The 18,205-nt window shown below is 36.1% G+C and overlaps 1 protein-coding gene across 7 annotated transcripts in view; it reads left to right on the plus strand.

Annotated features, from left to right (window-relative positions):
• GSL8 (glucan synthase-like 8) overlaps positions 1-18,205 on the plus strand; it is an 89,737-nt gene that overhangs the window by 27,508 nt on the left and 44,024 nt on the right. For all 7 annotated transcript variants that reach the window (XM_082866300.1, XM_028260547.2, XM_082866299.1 and 4 more), the window contains exons 18-27: positions 3,095-3,155; positions 3,295-3,376; positions 6,235-6,284; positions 8,920-9,006; positions 9,211-9,296; positions 10,822-10,849; positions 12,003-12,100; positions 12,181-12,262; positions 12,389-12,549; positions 12,686-12,806. In XM_082866300.1, the coding sequence (XP_082722426.1) occupies positions 3,095-3,155; positions 3,295-3,376; positions 6,235-6,284; positions 8,920-9,006; positions 9,211-9,296; positions 10,822-10,849; positions 12,003-12,100; positions 12,181-12,262; positions 12,389-12,549; positions 12,686-12,806 (856 nt within the window). The remainder of the gene's footprint in view (positions 1-3,094; positions 3,156-3,294; positions 3,377-6,234; positions 6,285-8,919; positions 9,007-9,210; positions 9,297-10,821; positions 10,850-12,002; positions 12,101-12,180; positions 12,263-12,388; positions 12,550-12,685; positions 12,807-18,205) is intronic.

An 18,205-nucleotide genomic window follows, 5' to 3' on the forward strand; every position in this document is an offset into this window, starting at 1 on the left:
GTGTGCAAATAGAATTTCCCGTACAACCCATGTCCAACAAATCTGAAAAATGCCAAAATACCCTTGACTTACAAAAATTCATTTAAAACTAATGAGTAGCATATTTAACCTAAAAGAAACACAAATAGGATTTTAGTAACTCTAGTAGCTTGAAACCACGTCGATTTTCAAATATTGCCACTTCTTTAAAGTTTAGTTATCTGTATTTTATGTGAAATAGCTTGAAGTGGAATATCTATTTAAGTGTCCATCCATCTCATTTTCATATCGGGGCGTATAAAATATTGAATCGACATATTCTAATTGCCCACCAGACCAACCAAACTAAACCTTGTGTCCCAATCAAGTGGGATTGGCTATGTGATTCCTTTTTCACCATTCTTCTTGGTTAAATTAAATAAATCCGCTGCACCCGTCTGTCCCAAAAGTCCGAGTGTAGTTTTCTAGTATTAAGGGAATTTTTAGTAACCCAAAGGTTTGAAACCTAATTTATGAATGAAAGTGAGCATGTTGGTGGGCTAGAAGGGCCTCATCTTCAAAGAGTCTGGACTGGAGAAATTACTTGAATACTAAAAAGAAGTGAGTTGGAGGCATTTGGCAGAGAACAAAAGATGGAAAAGGAGTCCATGAAGAACTTGGAGGTAAAGTTGGGGAATATTTGGATAAATTGTGGTTGTTTGTAGACTTGAGGTTCATTTCGTAGTTTTATGTCAAAAGGCATGTATAGTGGTATAGTTGGAGCCTAAAGTGGTTTCCTATTTTGTAATAGAGGTTTATGTGGCTCTAGAGATTGATTGAGAAGGTTATTAAGGGTGGTTGTTTTGAGGTGTGTGTGGTTAAGGCTGTTGGGAGATTCTGACAGCTGAGATATTAGTATTTTGAGGACCAAGCATTATCTAAGAGTAAACATTTTCGTTATTTAGGATCGATTATTACAACATTTAGGGAGATTGGAGCAGATGTAGTCCATAGAATTAAGGCGGGGTGATTTCAATGGAGGAGTGCGTCTGGGGTACTGTGCGATAAACGAGTATCCACTAGAATAAAAAGGAAGTTTTATAGAATGTCTATTAGACCAGCGATGTTGTATGGGACGGAATGTTGGGCAACTAAGAAACAACATGTTGGTAAGATGAGTGTTGTTGAGATGATAATGTTAAGGTGGATGTGTGGCAAAATTAGAAAAGATAGAGTTAGGAATTGAGTATATTCGAGAATGGGTAGTAGTAGTACTTGTAGAAGATAAGTTGAGGGAGAATAGGTTCAGATGGTTTGGTTATATACAACGGAGACCAAAAGAGGCAGTAGTAAAAAGATGCGATACAGTGACGGTAGATGGAAGTATTAAGGGAAGCGGCATACCTAGATTGACTCGGGCTAGTGTAGTAAATAGAGATATGAATCTCCTTAATTTGACTAACAATATGGCCTTGGATAGAGTCGAATGGAGAAGAAGGATTCATGTAGCCGATCCCATTTGATGGGACTTAAGGCTTGTTTTGGTTTGGTTATCCGTCTATTTTTGTTCTTTTTTATTTTTATTTTTATAGTGAAGTAAAATATATTGCTAAGAGCTCCAAAAGAAGGGGGGGAGGGGGGTTTAGAGTTTCTGTAGATGCGTTTTATACGAAGCAGTACACCCCTTCTAAATGCAGTACTGTTCAAGTCATTCACAAAAGTCAAAGAGGCTTTAGGAATGGATTTAGACCACCCATGACCCAATGTAGTCTGTACTCCGTTAGAACAACAAATTGGAAGTTGGCCAAATATTTACCTAATGGTGAGAATCTTCTTAGGGTGTTACTTTTCATGTGTTCTCTTTACCTAGAAGGAGTTGCACCCCCTATGGTTTTGTGATTAGTTTTGGTCTAATAGGCTGAATGGTATCTTACTCCATCTTATTCTTATATCAATTATATATTGTGTGAACCACTGACTATGTACTATTTACCAAATGAAACTAAGCCTTGTGTTGCACTCAAGTGGGATTGGCTACATGAATCTTTTTTCGCCATTCTACTTTGTCAAGGGCTAGATACTCTGTTAAATTATATAAATTCATATATTTTTTGTACTAATCGCATTACATGTCAATTTAGGTCTTCCCCTCCCCTAAGAGCATCTCCAATGCTAAAATTGTGAAAATGCTAAATTTTAGTAATGTTTTCTCTAATGGTACAGTAGCCATTTCTTATATTTTCTTCACAAAAAATAAAATCAAAATGCCATTTGTGGACCCCACTATGAAAGAGAGAGACAGAGAGGAGCTCTAGCCAAAAATTTAGCATTTTGCCAAACCTTGTGCCAAATTTCGCACAAAGTTTGGCATTTACATATTTTGGCGACCTATTTGGCATGACCATTGAAGCTTGTTTTTTTTGATTAAGTTGCTATAATTTAGCAATAGCAGATACTGTAGCAATTCCATTGGAGTTGCTCTAACATTTTCGTTTATAGTGATCACATAACTCTTTGTTAATGCTGCAACTATTTGCCTTTGTTGTACATGACTAAACTATCTTAGCATGTTCTTTGTCAACTTATCTTCGTTTGGTGTTATTCTTACCGTTTTATGAATATATTCATTTCTAATTTTATTTTTTCTACTCTTATCACACATCCATCTAACTATTTTCATCTCAGCTACACTTATTCTATGAATTTGTTGTTTTTCAGTTGCCTAACATTTTGTTGCGTAAGGCATCACTTCCTTATTGGTGTTCTATAAAATTTTCCTTTCAATTTTGTTGGTATTCATCGATCATAGAATATGCGAGACATTCTTCTACTTGAGCCAACCTATTTTGATTCTATAGATCACGTCATCTTCAACCTCACCATCATTATTCATAATTGAACCTAGATAATGAAAATGTTCACTATTTGTTATCTTCTTGTAAGCTATATGTTATTGTAAAATAAATGTACTTTTTCCTTAGACATTAGAGTCCTGATTTGAAATTTTAGTGAATAATTATAGCTGATATAACTTTGCTTCCAAATTCCAATCTATAACCATTCATAGCAGAGAAACATGACCGCGTTGTTATTTTTGTGAGTCTCTAAATCCTTCAATTTGTTTTGACTATTGCAGGTATGTGCTCTACTGGTTGGTGATTTTTGCATGCAAATTCACATTTGCCTACTTTCTCCAGGTAATGTAATCCTTTAATATGGTCAATGTTTTTTCTTTGTTAAGGGCCCACTATCTGTTTTTAGCTTGTAAAACATGTGGGTCTGGTCCATACAAGATACATCATATTGTTAACCTGCTGTATTTGTCATTTTTTGCAGATTAAACCATTGGTCAGTCCCACCCAAATTATTACACATCTTCCATCACTTACGTACTCGTGGCATGATTTGATGTCAAAAAGTAAGTTTGGTTATATCTGTTTACTTCTGCCAACAGGCTGCTTATCCTCTTCTCATTTGTTGCGTGCATCAAGTGATTGAAACTTGTATTGTCTGGATCATGCCTTTTTAATAAGTATTATGGAGCAACTGGATAAAAATATGAAATAAATTGTGGCCATAAGCTTACCATTCCACCTCCAAAAATAATAATTCTTCTTCAAGTCAAACCAGGACTTCCAAGCTTTATGGAAGATTAGAAGTCAGTAAGTTGAAATCTTTTAAATGTATCACTTGTGAAACTTGCAAAAGATGTTGCAGAATCATGTGATTCACCATTTCTGCCTCTATAGTATTAGTTGGTCCTTGGAAACCTTTCTCTTTCCGTAGCCTACTGCAAATAGAAGATCTATCTACAAAATGGAGCATTTAGAGCCTTGTGACTGTCATGCCCATCTTTTCACATGCTTTCAAAGAAAGGCATTATAGAAGTTAAGTCGAGCCTTAATTTTAAAGCACAAATCTAGTTCTGATCTTGCACTTTCAAATTTTCTATGTGAGACAAATGTGGTGTGCGCTATCAATAATCAGTATACTTCACTGAAGGGATGGGATTTATAATTATACCTTCCACATGTGGAGAACCTGGAATTCTCCCTTCAGGTAAGCTCTTGAAAACACTTGTGCTAGGAATGAAAGATACACTCTCTATCCAGGTATGATTCACACAAAATGTGAATGAGGGTGTGTGATACTAATAGTTGTATAGATCTCTTTGTGCCTTCTTTTTATCAACTTTGAGTAAGCTCTTCAAAATACTTGCGCAAGGAATGGTTACACTCTCTATCCAATGTAGTATTTACACTCAAAATGAGTACGGGGGTGTGTAATAGTTGTATACATCCTGTTGAATAAAAAAAAAAAATAGTTGTGTATATCTCTTTGTTCCTTCCTCTTATCAAAAGACTCCAATTCGGTGTGTGAGGGTATATATAGCTGAATCACCAACAGCTAGTTAACAACAAATTTTCTTTTCCTTTCAATTTCTGAAGTGAAGTCGACCATACATCGTCATGGTTGGTCATCAACCACTATTGTCGACCACATTTGCTGTGATGGTTGACCGTACAGTGTTATGCCAATCCTGGGCTCTCAGTGCTTTTATTGTGGTGGGCCACAACCATCAGGATGATCAGCATGTTGTTCTACCTAAGGTTGCACATACTAGTCATGAAATTGCCAACCTAATACTACTACTAACACTAAGAGTCCCAAAAACTCGAAGCTGTGGGGGGAATAGGCCTACAATGTACATAATGATCTCACTGTTGGTCTATAAGAAAGATCTTTGATTCTTCCCCCTAATTGAAGCTGTTAGATTTCAAACCATTTTTACACATCGTAGTTGTTATGATATACACATTATTATTCCATGAGATCAGTCTAATTTATTTATTGTGCTCTTATATAAGAAATCATTGACACCTTTGCAATTTCTTAATGGGTTTAAAGTATTTGGTGGAGCTGTGGTTCAGTAAGTAAAATCATTGGCCTAAACTTGTTCTTTTTTTTCCGTTTATGAAAATCAAATTTCTGAATATTATTTTTTGTTTATCATAATTATTTCCAAAAAAAAAAGAAAATACAGAATTGTAAAATTTCTGGATCTATGTGATCTGAAGTATGTTGTACAGACATGGTTTAAGAGGAAAGACCACTGAGTAGAAATCTTATTATATTGATCGACGGTCTGAAATTAGGGCTAATGTCTTTAGTGATATTGATGCTTGAATGCTAAACTCTGTCACTTTTGGAACACATAGCTTTGAGATTTAAGTTCCATCCAAGACCACTAGAATGTTGCCGACATGCTTATGGCTTGAAGATAAATTCAATTGGTGCATCTGTTCATATTTCTCTATTATCGTAAGCCTGCAGCTTGGTCTCGAGTAATGTCTATATTTAGCTGCTTATATCCAAGGGCTTTTTTACTTTTGGGATCCTGTTTGTAATCCAAGTATACTTGTTCCACAGAATAAGAAATGGTTTCAAACCTAAATTTGGTGGGACTGCTTGGATGGTGTATTTAGGGTTGGTTTGGCATAAACTAAATAATACAAAAAGTCAAAAAGTCACTATCCTATTTAAGTCACATCATCTTAAGTTTGGCATGAGGCAAAAAAGACAAAAAGTCAAAAAGTCACTATCCTATTTAAGTCACATCATCTTATTTAAGTCACATCACCTCTCTAACCCATCACTTCAAACCCAACCCAAACCCAACCCATATTTCATAAAAAGTCAAAAAGTGCACTTATTTAGTCTTCCCAAACTAGGCCGTTGAACCCAACCCAAACCCAACCCATATAAGCCAATAAGTCAAAAAGTGCACTTTTTTAGAACATCCCAAACCAATCACAAAATTTGTTGGTTGCAGATTGAAAGTGGTAGACTAAATTAAAGTGATATGGTTTTTATTCATTTTTCTCTCTCTCTTGAGCTTGTAGTCCTTCCCTCTTTGTGTTTGTATGTTTTTGGAAGTATTTTGACCATTTTTTATCTCTCTCCATCACACTCTTTCACTCTCTCTTCCTAGCTATTGGTTATTTATTTTGTGTGAAGTCCTTAATTTTTATTGATCTTGCTTATTGAAGTAATGATTCTGTAGCTATAATTCTTCATTAAGAATTGCAATTGTGTTAAATTTCAGAAGGATTTTGTAATTAGAGTGAGGAATCTTATTTATAGAAAGTGCTTGTATGAGCCTTCCTTTTTGCTGAAATATTCTGCTCTTAGTCATGTCACTTTGGATGGTTCTTTTTGCATGTGTGGAAGAGTTGGCTTCTGTTTCTAATGTATTCTTGTACTGTTTTCTTGCAGACAATAATAACTTTTTGACCATTGCTAGCCTGTGGGCTCCTGTTGTGGCTGTGAGCGTTTTTCTTTGATCTTTTGGCTTCGTATATCTTGAACTATATTTATTACCGTATACTAATAGTAGTTTTATCTTTTGTACTAATATATAGTAAGAGAAGCTTACCCCATACTTTCTGGGGCTGACAGGCTGTTATGTGACCATAGATTATTTATTTATTTATTTTTGTAATATCCATCCTTAATGTGACCATTACTAATTAGCAAGTTTTGGGCAAATTTATAATTTAATATGCAAATTTGGTGGATTGGGGCCGGATCTGTCTACCTAAGCAAGCTGGGGGTTTGGGGGTGAGGCGGTTGGTGACTTTCAACAGAGCTCTCTTAGGGAAGTGGTTGTGGCGCTTTGCGTTGGAGCATGACCGTTTCTGGCAGAAGGTTGTGGCGTTTAAATATAGGGTGGGCAAGAGGGATTGGGTCTCAAGGGATGTGGCTTGTACTTATGGTTGTGGGTTATGGAAAGGGATTTGGCTAGGGAGGGTGGAGTTTTGGAAGTGGGTTGGGTTCAAGGTGGGGAGTGGGGTGAGGGTTAGGTTGTGGAAGGATAGGTGGTGTGGTGGGGTTTTGCTAGAGACCCGTTTCCCGTTGATTTTTCATATTTCATTTGATCGGGAGGCTACAGTGGCTTCTTATTTGGGAGGTGGAGGTACGGTGGTTTGGGATATTCAGTTACGACGGGAAGTGCAGGATTGGGAGGTTGCTCAGTTGGTGGAGTTGTGGGGTTTTTATATGGTTTGGGGATAACTGGGGAGGGACAAGATGGTTTGGTTTGGTGTGGAGTGGAGGGGGGGCTAAGGGGTGTTTTACAGTTGCGTCATTCTATTGGGGATTGGTGGGGGATTGTGGGGGGGTATTTCCTTAGAAGAGTGTTTGGGTTCAAGGGGTTCCATCTAAGGTTGCTTTCTTCATGTGGACGGCTGCTTTAGGAAAGAATCTCACTTTGGATAATTTGATTCGGCGGGGGCATGTTTTAGTAAATCGGTGTTGTATGAATGCGGAGTCGGTGAACCATTTGTTTCTTCATTGTTCGGTGGCATCATGATTGTGGGGTTTTGTTTGCTTATTTTTTGGGATTGCTTGGGTCCAACCGAAGGGAGTGTTGGAGTTGCTTTGGGTTTGGCGGGGTGTTTGGCTTGGGTGTCGATGCTGGCGGGTGTGGTTGTTGGCCCCATTTTGTTTAATGCTGCTTGTTTGGTTGGAGCGGAACAAACGCACCTTTTCCGAGGTGTCACATGGTGTCTCTTTGTTAGAGAATCGTCTTCTTGTAATTCTGTATAGTTGGGTGGAGGGGAAAGCTGATCCGGACTTATTTGTCTTTTTAGATTTTTTAGATGATGTGCTTGGCTAGTGCTTGCTTGTCTGTTTTTCCCTAATTAGGGCGACAATTTTGTATTTGTTGTATCACCTTGATGCTTTTTAATAATATTTGATTATTTATAAAAAAAAAAAAAAATTAATATGCAAGGACTAGAGTTTAATATGTGATTAGGATATGTATAAAGGTGTGGTGACCATTATTAGATCGCCTGCTAGAAAGACGAGTGAATTTTTAATTACTGTAGGATTACACCAAGGATCAACCTTAAATTCTCATCTTTTCGCTTTAGTTATGGATGAGTTGACGTGAAATATTTAGGATGATGTGCCATGGTGTATGTTTTTTGCAGATGATATCATGTTAGCGGATGTGATTAGAGGAGTTAATACTAAGTTGGAGATTTGGAGAAAAACATTTGAATCTAAAGGATTTAGGATAAACAGAACTTATATGGAGTGTAATTTTAGTAACAGTCACAATGGAAGGAGAGGAGAAGTGAAAATTTAGAATCAAGAACTACCTAAGAATGAACATTTTCGTTATTAAGGATTGATTATCACAACGATTGGGGAGATTAGAGCAGATGTGGTCCATAGAATTAAGGCGGGGTGGCTTAAGTGGAGGAGTACGTCTGGAGTACTGTGCGATAAACGAGTACCCATTAGACTAAAATGAAAGTTTTATAGAATGGCTATTAGACTAGCAATGTTGTATGGGACGGAATGTTGGGTAACTAAGAAACAACATGTAGATAAGATGAGTGTTGCTGACATGAGGATGCTAAGGTGGATGTGTGGCAAGATTAGAAAAAACAGAGTTATAAATGAGTATATTTGAGAATGGGTAGGAGTAGTATTGATAGAAGATAAGTTGAGAGAGAATAGATTGAGGTGGTTTGGTCATATACAACGGAGACCAACAGAGGTAGTAGTGAAGAGATGCGATACAGTGACGGTAGATGGTAGTGTTATTGGAAGAGGTAGATCTAGATTGACGTGGACTAGTGCAGTAGATAGATATATGAATCTCCTTAACTTGACTAACAAAATGGCTTCGGATAGAGTCGAGTGGAGAAGAAGGATTCATGCAGCCAACCCTAGTTGATGGGACTTCAGGCTTGGTTTGGTTTGGTTTAGAGTTTAAAGTCATTTTTTGCTTACCACCAAATGTTGATCACTTATTCATTATATTACCGCAGGGATTTGATTATGGCATGCACTTGCACCACATGCATCACATATCACCTCTATTAGTATATGAAGCTTATTTTCTGATTGATAATTCTTTTTCACTTTCTGTCTGCATATTTTCAGATCTATCTGATGGACATTCACATATGGTACACTCTCTTATCCGCCGTTGTTGGTGGTGTGATGGGTGCACGTGCTCGGTTGGGTGAGGTATCAATATTTTCTTGTTTGTTGGTGATTTATGAGGTGTTTTTTCTTTAGTTTTTTCTCTTTAGTTAGAATAAAAAAATGTTGTGCTTTTTCTATATTTGATTTTAGTTTGTGTTTATATCCTCTGTACTTTTTGTTTGAGTTCATATGCTCTTTGAATTTCCAGTTGTTTTGGCTTGATCACATACAATTGATTTTTGGCAGATACGTTCACTTGAAATGGTACATAAACGCTTTGAGAGTTTTCCAGAAGCCTTTGTCAAGAACCTTGTGTCTCCGGAAACAAAAAGGTGGCTTATTGTTTGCTGTTTATATCATTAATTTATTGGATTTGGTTCAGTGGTTTTCTTTCTTTTTTTTTCCCCCCCTTCCCCTCACCTCATTAAATCGGGCACCGTCTATTGGAAGAATGATCATCAAGGAACTCTGTCGGTCGATCTAAAACAGTCCACATGAAGCTTGATGTTTCTTCAAATATTTAACTATTTGCAATATTAATTTTATTGTTTTTATTGTTGTATTATTCTCCCTTAATGTCTCTCTATGTAAAGATGGTGAGAAAGATGTCCTTGAATTTAATTAATGATGTAAAGCTCCACGTAGACCTGAATTGTTGAAAAGGGTTGTGTACCTGGCTTCATATAGTTAGGAGTGGCTTCGTTGAGTTGATTCAAAATGTTCTCTCTAGCTTATCGTATTTTTGTGTGTGTGGCTGCTTGCTTTCTCTTTGACAGTATAAAAGCCATCTGTTTCCAGAATAAGAATAGATTTGATAAGATTGAGTTTTGGCATAATGAATTTAAAACTGGTCCATGACATGCTAGATAGTTCCATTGCTCCTAGACAATGGTTTGACACTTGTCGTAAATGTAACATTGGAAGTCCTCCTTTCGTTTAGAAAATGAATGAAGGATTACCTTAGTCGTGGCTGTTCATCTTCATACCTTTTGTTCGATACCCGATGTAGGACTCTGAGAAGGCTTAAAAAATATACTCATGGAATTCAGTTTCTGATTCAGCCCCTTCAATGAAATTAAATTTTGGTTTATAAACTTGATGCTACAGTGGAGCCTGCAGTATTCTTTATATTTTCTTCATTTTTTAGTTTTTTGTGTTAATCAATGGGTTAGTCATAAATAGTGAGCGAAATTTGTAGCTGTAAACACGATTTTAACCTCTTTTGCGGTGTATGCTCCCTCGTCTTTTAATGCTGCAACTATTGCATCTCCTGTACCAATTTCTATACCAAAAATAACATAAACTTGGTCTATTAACCCGTACCGGATTTTAAAGATAGGATGACATTATGTAGATCATTATTGCCTTGGTATGTTAGGATGGAAGATTTTTGTGTTGATTCAGATGCTTGATATAGAAAAAGTACCTTATTCAGTGCTGGCCTCCTCTCCCCTTGTTCTAGGGGGCTGGGAGGAGTGGTCTGGATTCAGACCTAATTTTTTGGAATATATTTGCAACTTGGCTGTTCTCATACTAACCCTACATTCTCATATCACTTGATTATAGAGGAAATTTGGGGAATGGTTGGTAACTCATAAGAAATGGTCTGGATTATCTACTCTAATATGTAATCCCAATAAAATTGACGGGTTCTATGTATGGTGTTTGGTATTTGCCTTTCTTCTAGTATACGCAATAGTTATGTATAGGGCTTATAGGCTTATAGATTTGGTTATTGATAGAAAACTGGTATTACCTTGCTTTAAAGCACTATATTATTTTAGCTAAGCAGTATGTTAATTTTGGCTTCTTCGATGATGTTATTTTTATGACAAGTTTGTTTCTCTACTCTTACAGGATGCCTTCAAGTACACACTCATCTCAGGTTGGTCATCTCATGTTGTTTCTTTTAAGTCTAGACATTTTAGAGACCATCTTATAACATCTTTCAGTTAATGTTCTTGGTCATTATTATTGCTTGCTTTTCTTTTCATAATTATGCTTATTCCTTCTGTTTACGTCAGCTTATTTTTTTCTTGTTTTTACCATAATTCATTGTTATTATAAACTTCTAATGAGTCTGTTTTCTATTTTGAATCTCAAGATTGGGGGAAGACTGGCTAGATGCATATATTAAATATTTTAAAAGCTAGGCTAGCCAGAGATGATGAAAAAAAGATGAGCTTACACACACCCAGATCACAGAATTGATCGGGGCAAGTTTTTATTTAATTAATTAATTAATTAAATTTTTTTTTTTCGTCGAAGCTGATTTGATTCATATGATAGTGATGATGGTTTGAAGCAACAAGGCTGTATAAAGAAGGCAACCGTAGTGATCAAACATAAATGGTTAATCTTTTTAGCTATGATACAAAAATGGTTGTAGCAGCAAAATGAAGGGAAGCAGAATTATAATGAAAAAGAATTGGAGAAACAGGGAAAAGAACAAGAGGATGAGCGAAAACGGGGAATACAATCCCAGTTAATCAATATCCAAGGAAGTCTGATAAATCCATCACATAAATGGCCAATTTATAGGCATACTAGGAAACCCTAATTAAAGTTACCAAATATAAAAAAACTTCAACAATTAAATCCTAATAAATCATTAATAAGAAAATAACATTAAAATAAATCCAGATTATTCAATTCAATTTTATCCAATAAATCATTAATAAGAAAATAACATTAAAATAAATCCACAACCTTGAATTTTATTTTATCCAATGCCTTTCCGTTTCCCATCAGGCATACTTAATTTTAATATGGCCATGTTTATTGCCACCAACTGTTAGCTTGAGTGGTATCTCCTGCCATCTCAAAGGGGTGTTGCATGGTTCTAATCCCTGTTGGAAGTTGGAATGGAAGCATGTCTATTAAAGAAAAAGGGAAAATATATAGTTATGTTAACTGGCTGAAGACTAAATGTGTGGTTTGATTTGTGCCTGCTTCTCTCTCAATACATTTCTGTCATTGAATAATTTTAATATTTTCTGGATTGATATATTTTTTTTTCTTTTTCTTTTTCCCCTCAGGTTCCTGAAGATAGCAATAAGACATATGCAGCAATATTTTCCCCATTTTGGAATGAGATAATTAATAGTTTGCGTGAGGAAGATTTCATCAGTAATCGGTATATCACTGAACCTTGTACATGGTTTAAGAAATTAGGTATGTCCTTAGTTTTGTAATTGACTTTGTGGTAACTTGCAGGGAGAAGGATTTGCTTTCTATGCCTAGCAACACTGGCAGTCTCAGATTGGTTCAATGGCCTTTGTTTCTTCTAAGCAGCAAGGTGCAGCCTGCTAATACTTTACTTCTCTACTATACTTGCCAACAGATTGTAGTATTAGCCGCCTGTTTACCAACATATTGTAGTATTAGTTGCCTGTTTATGTTCTGAAACTACATATTGTTACAGATCTTGTTGGCAATTGATTTAGCTTTGGACTGCAAAGATACACAAGCGGATCTTTGGAATAGAATAAACAGGGATGAATATATGGCATACGCAGTTCAGGAGTGCTATTACAGCATTGAAAAAATTTTACATTCCCTGGTTGATGGTGAAGGCAGACTTTGGTATGATTCTGCTTACATTCTAGAGCAGCAAACTACTTTCTAATTAAGAGTTACTTTTTACCTTTTACATATGATATATGGGGGGTAGGCTTAATTTTGATGTTGCCTTTCCTAATCCTGAATCTCCTTTTGGCAGGGTTGATAGGATCTTTCGTGAAATCAACAATAGTATATTGGAGAATTCACTTGTTATAACCTTAACTCTTAAAAAGCTTCCGCTGCTGCTGCAGAGATTTACGGCATTGACTGGGCTTCTGGTAATCTTTATTAAGTATGAGCTTAATGTTACTTGTTGGAATCTATAGTAATACCTGTTTAGTGCATTTGAGCCTTCTTTTTTTTCTTCTTTTTTGTTTGTTGGCATATGAAGTGTTTCGAGCTGAGGTTGATTCTGCTGACCCCTCTATTTGTTTTTGGTGTGTTCCACTTTCTTGTGTGCAAATGCCTCCTCTCCCTTCCTCTGTCCCTCCCCCGTCCCCAAAAAAATAAATAAAAAATGATGCAGTTTTTCATACTTTGTGAATCATTAATGAAATTTGCAAGGTCAGCTGATAAAACATACTGATGATTCCAGTTTTTAGTTTGAGTGACTGCAGTTCTATGATTTTTTTTTTTGAAGTCTCTAAGAGGAGCAGATCCTGGGAATATTAGTAATGCAGTGAAAAGAGATGAAAAATATTTGAGTTTTGGAAAAAATAGGGAATTATTAGTGCAATGTGAGAAAAAAGGTTGCAGATACTATGCTGTAGGCGTGTTACATCAGATTATGTATTTACGATCTTATGAAACATGGGAACTATTGTGGCAGTGAGTAAATATCTGGAACTGTTGTGTGAAATCCATTATTTTATTCAAAACCATCTTGTTCATAAATGAAGAATGTGTAATTGAAAATGTTTTATCAATGAAAAGGAACACATGTTTCATATAATCCTTATACACACCTTGTATTTGGGATAAGAAAATCAACAGTTTGATTTTGGATTGCTCTGTTTTTTTGGGCTGTGCACTTGAACATATTTATATTTGTAGCAATTGCATACACAAATACATTACCTTATATAAAATTTGTTATGTTTTACACTTTGGTCAGTCCTCAGCTTGGCCTGAACATCTTAGTTTAGCCCCCTGTAGATCTGCAGGTTAAGAACATCCATGCACTCCTTGCTGGAGATTCAGAATCAGATTTGAAGTGTCTAAATCTCTTTTTGGTTTCATCCGCAGACTCTCTCTACTCTATTGGCCATCTCGCAAGTAATCAACACATGACACTTTCAGCTTTCCTAAATAAATCTACTCTTCGGCTCACCACCTGCTCTTGACTTTGTAACATGAATCGCCAACTCTTATCTTCTCCCTATCAAGTTCTAATGAACTGAAAAATTCCATCAACAGCACTAAACATCTTCAGCTTATCATTCAACAGAGTGGACCAACCTTGTCTTAAAAATTGTACCTTTTTGCAATGCTGTAGTCTGTGCACATTGGAGTTTTTGAATCTTATTTTTCTCCTCCCAATACTAGGTGCATTGCCATTGGTACTGGACGTCTGGTATTGAACTGTCAGTAGGAGTTTTCTACCTCATGTATTAAGCTTATTTCCTTCTCTGCTTTTTATTTTTATTTTTATTTTTCTTGGAACTACTTCTTGTGGTGTTCAGATACAGGTTACTTTTTTTTTTTTTACTGCATTTATTGTAATTGTCAGGCTCAGTAGATGTTGATTTTTTTTTTTAAATGTTGCTATGCATATGGTACTTGCGCTATTTAAGCAGTCTCTACCAGACCTATCTGTTTTATAATTTTGATGTAGTCTCGTACTTCATGTGGGATAGAAACTGCTTATCATTTGCTGCTTCTGAAGTGAACATTTTGCCATCATACTTTGAGATTTTGTTCTTAAACAGAACTCAGGAAATTCATTATAAACTCTTCTTTGTTAATGATTGATTGGAAAAAATAAGAAATGTTGAGATGTTCCGATAAAGAATATAAAAATTGATGTAAGATTTCTGAATAAGAACTATATATTCAATTATGTAAAATAGAAGAATACATTGGTTTATATATCAATCTAACCCTAAAACTGAAAAAGGAATAAAATTCCTAATATATACAGAATATATAAATGGTCATATATACATGAAACGTAATATTCTCACACCCCCGCTTAAACTCAAGGTGTTTTAGCAGAAAACACTGAGAGTTTGCTAAGAAGAAAGTGAAACCGAGCAATGGTTTGAGTCTTGGTAAGAAGTCAGCAAGTTGCAAAGTCGAAGAGACGAAAGGAAGCGAGATAGAGCCAGACTGCAGATGGTGACAGACAAAGTGACAATCAATCTTAATGTGCTTTGTTCGCTCATGGAAGACAATGTTATGAGCAATCTTAATAGCACTACGGTTGTCACAATAGAGGGAGGTCGGAGAAGACTGAGGGACACCCAAATCAAATAAGAGACAACGAAGCCAAACAATCTCAGCAGTAGCAAGAGCCATAGCACGGTACTCAGCTTCGGCAGTGGAGCGAGCAACAACAGTTTGTTTCTTGCTTTTTCAAGAGATCAAGGAATCGCCAAGAAACATACAAAAACTAGACGTGGACTTGTGATCAGTAACATCACCAGTCCAATCAGAATCAACATAAGCCACCAAATCCAGAGAGGAAGTAGAGGACAATAGTAAATCCTGAAAGATAGTAACTTGGAGATAGTGAATAATCCGAACCAATGCAGCCCAATGTGTAGAGCGAGGGGTAGAAACAAATTGACTAACCACATAGACAACATAGGTAAGATCAAGACGAGTAACCGTCAGATAGACTGGCATGAAAGGTTCAGTGAGGTTGATGGAAGTTATTGTCATGCAAGGTTCATTGCTGGTGCATTACTGCTGTGAGGAATGGTCCATTACTGGCATGAAAGGTTCTATTTTGCTGGTATCTGTTTGGTGCTTGGAAGGGCTGACTGATCTGTCTGATTTAATTTTTCTGGTTTTTGCCTTTGTTTTGCGCGTTGGTTTCTCACCAACTAGGAGGTTGGAGCTTGTTATAGCTCCAAGCTCCTCTTTACTGATGTAAATTTTTTCCATCAATAAAGTCTTTTTTGCTGATAAAAAAAAAAAAAAAAAAAAAAAAAAAAAAAAGATAGACTAAGCAACCTACAAGCTCGCTATATAAAGTAGGATCATCTAGAGGGACACCATCAGTAGAGTGAAGCTTCACATTAAATTCAGTAGGTGTATCAGAAACCTTAGTATTGGTGAGTCCAACACGGTGAATGACCTCATTAGCATACTTAGCCTGAAATAGAAAATAATTCTTTGGAGAAGAAACAACCTCAATACTAAGAAAATACCGCAATGGACTCAGATCCTTCATTTTGAAGGTGCGGAAGAGATGCTGCTTGACCTCATAGATAGCGGAAGAGTCAGAATTAGTGATTATCATATCATCCACATATAGTGAGAGAGCAACAAAACCAGTAGAGGTATGTCTTAGAAACAATGCAGAGTCGGAAGCAGAAGGATGAAGCTCAAGCTCAATAACAGTAGTCTGAAAGCGGTCATACCAAGCATGAGGAGATTGTTTCAAACCATACAGAGCACACCAAAGACGACAAACCTGCCCAGAGAAATGGGGAAGGCCAGGGGGTGGACGCATGTAGACCTCCTTAGTGAGATGACCATTAAGAAAAGCATTCTTGACGTCCATATGATAGAGAGACCAATGTCGAATAGCGGCAACAAAAATTAAGGTACGACCGGTAGTCATCTTGGCAACAGGGACAAAGGTCTCTTCATAATCAATACCATATTCCTGCGATAAACCCTTAGCAACCAGGCAAGCTTTGTATCGCTCGAAATGACCATCAGAATGAGTCTTGACTTTATAGATCTATTTGCAACCAACCAGATTCTTGTCAGCAGGCAACGAAACCTAATGTTTTGAAAACCGGACCGGTGAGCGAACCGGAAAAGGGACCGGGTGGACGGGTCACCGGTTCAATTGTTTAGTCAAAGCGGTTGAACTGTGACGTCATAATTAATATTATATAATTAAAAAATATAACTATAAATTATAAATAAATAAAAATATATATAAATATTGAAATAAAAATAAAAATTGTTGCATAGTATTTATTAATAATATTTAATAAAGTCTTAATTGATAAAAAAAAAAAGTCACTTGTTTTAAACAAATTAAGGGTATGTTTGGTTTGGTTTTGGAAGAGTAGTTTTTAAAAATTGTTTTGGGGAGAGAGTTTATAAATTTTTTTGGTTTGTTTGGTTGTGTATTTTGAAGGTAGTTTTGGAGTTTGGGAGTTTGTAATGATTTGATATTTTATTATAATTGAGTAGATATGTGTGAGAGAAAAAGTGATTGAGAAGGATAGAGGAGAGAGAAAAAGTGATTGATTGATAGGTAAGAGAGAGAGAGTGATTTTGGAAATTGTTTTGGAAAATTTACAAACCAAACAAATTTTTTAAAATGATTTTCCCAAAATCACTCTACAAATCCAAACCAAACATATCCTAAATTTTTTAAACATTCCCTCCAAACAAATTGATTGAACGCTAGATTTAATTTTGGAGGAAAATGAAATTTTCAACTCTCACTCAAATCAATATGTTTCAAATAATTTGATTGAATCCCACATAGAATTTTATAGGTTCTTTTTGAAAAATCTTAGACTTTCATAATCTTCTCAAGCTTCCAATGAGACTCTTCCTTATGAGAGGAGACTCTTGAAGTAAGAATTTTTAGTCATAATTTTGAAATATATTTATATATATAAATAACTTAGAAAATATGAGGAAGAAGAACTCCGAAAATATGAGGAAGAAGGAATATATTTCTGTTATATTCAAAACTTCTTATTTTACAAGACCAAATGACACTCCTTATATAGGAGATATTACAAACATCATTATAACCCATTATATGCCACTTACATATTATATATTACCACTATCTACCACTATCATATTATATACATGCCACTATCTACCACCAACACCACTATCATATTCTATACATGCCACTATCTACCACCAACACCACTATCATATTCTATACATGCCACTATCTACCACCAACACCACTATCATATTATATGTATTAACACAAATTTCCAGCACTCCCCCTCAAGCTGGTTTGAAGATATCTTCCATAGCCAGCTTGCTAGTCAGCTTATCAAATTGCTTCTTGTGTAGTCCCTTCGTTAGCACATCAGCTAATTGTTCACCTGTTGGAAGGTAGATCATACAGATTATGCCAGCATTGATTTTCTCCTTGATGAAATGTTTATCCACTTCTATATGTTTTGTGCGATCATGTAGAACTGGATTATGAGCTATAGATATAGCTGCTTTGTTGTCACAATAGACCTTCATAGGTGTCGGGTGAGAAAGTTTTAATTCTTCAAGAATTCTTTTAATCCACATTACTTCACAGATTCCATGGGCAACAGCTCTGAACTCTGCTTCTGCACTACTTCTAGCTACCACATTCTGTTTTTTACTCCGCCATGTAACTAGGTTCCCACCTACAAAGGAGCAGTATCCGGATGTTGATCTCCTGTCTGTAACACTTCCTGCCCAGTCTGCATCTGTGTATACTTCAACTTGAAGATGTCCATGTTTCTTGAACAGTAAGCCT

Source organism: Camellia sinensis, chromosome 4 (genome assembly GCF_055761805.1).
Source record: "Camellia sinensis isolate YWXY chromosome 4, ASM5576180v1, whole genome shotgun sequence".
Classification (NCBI taxonomy): Eukaryota; Viridiplantae; Streptophyta; class Magnoliopsida; order Ericales; family Theaceae; genus Camellia; species Camellia sinensis.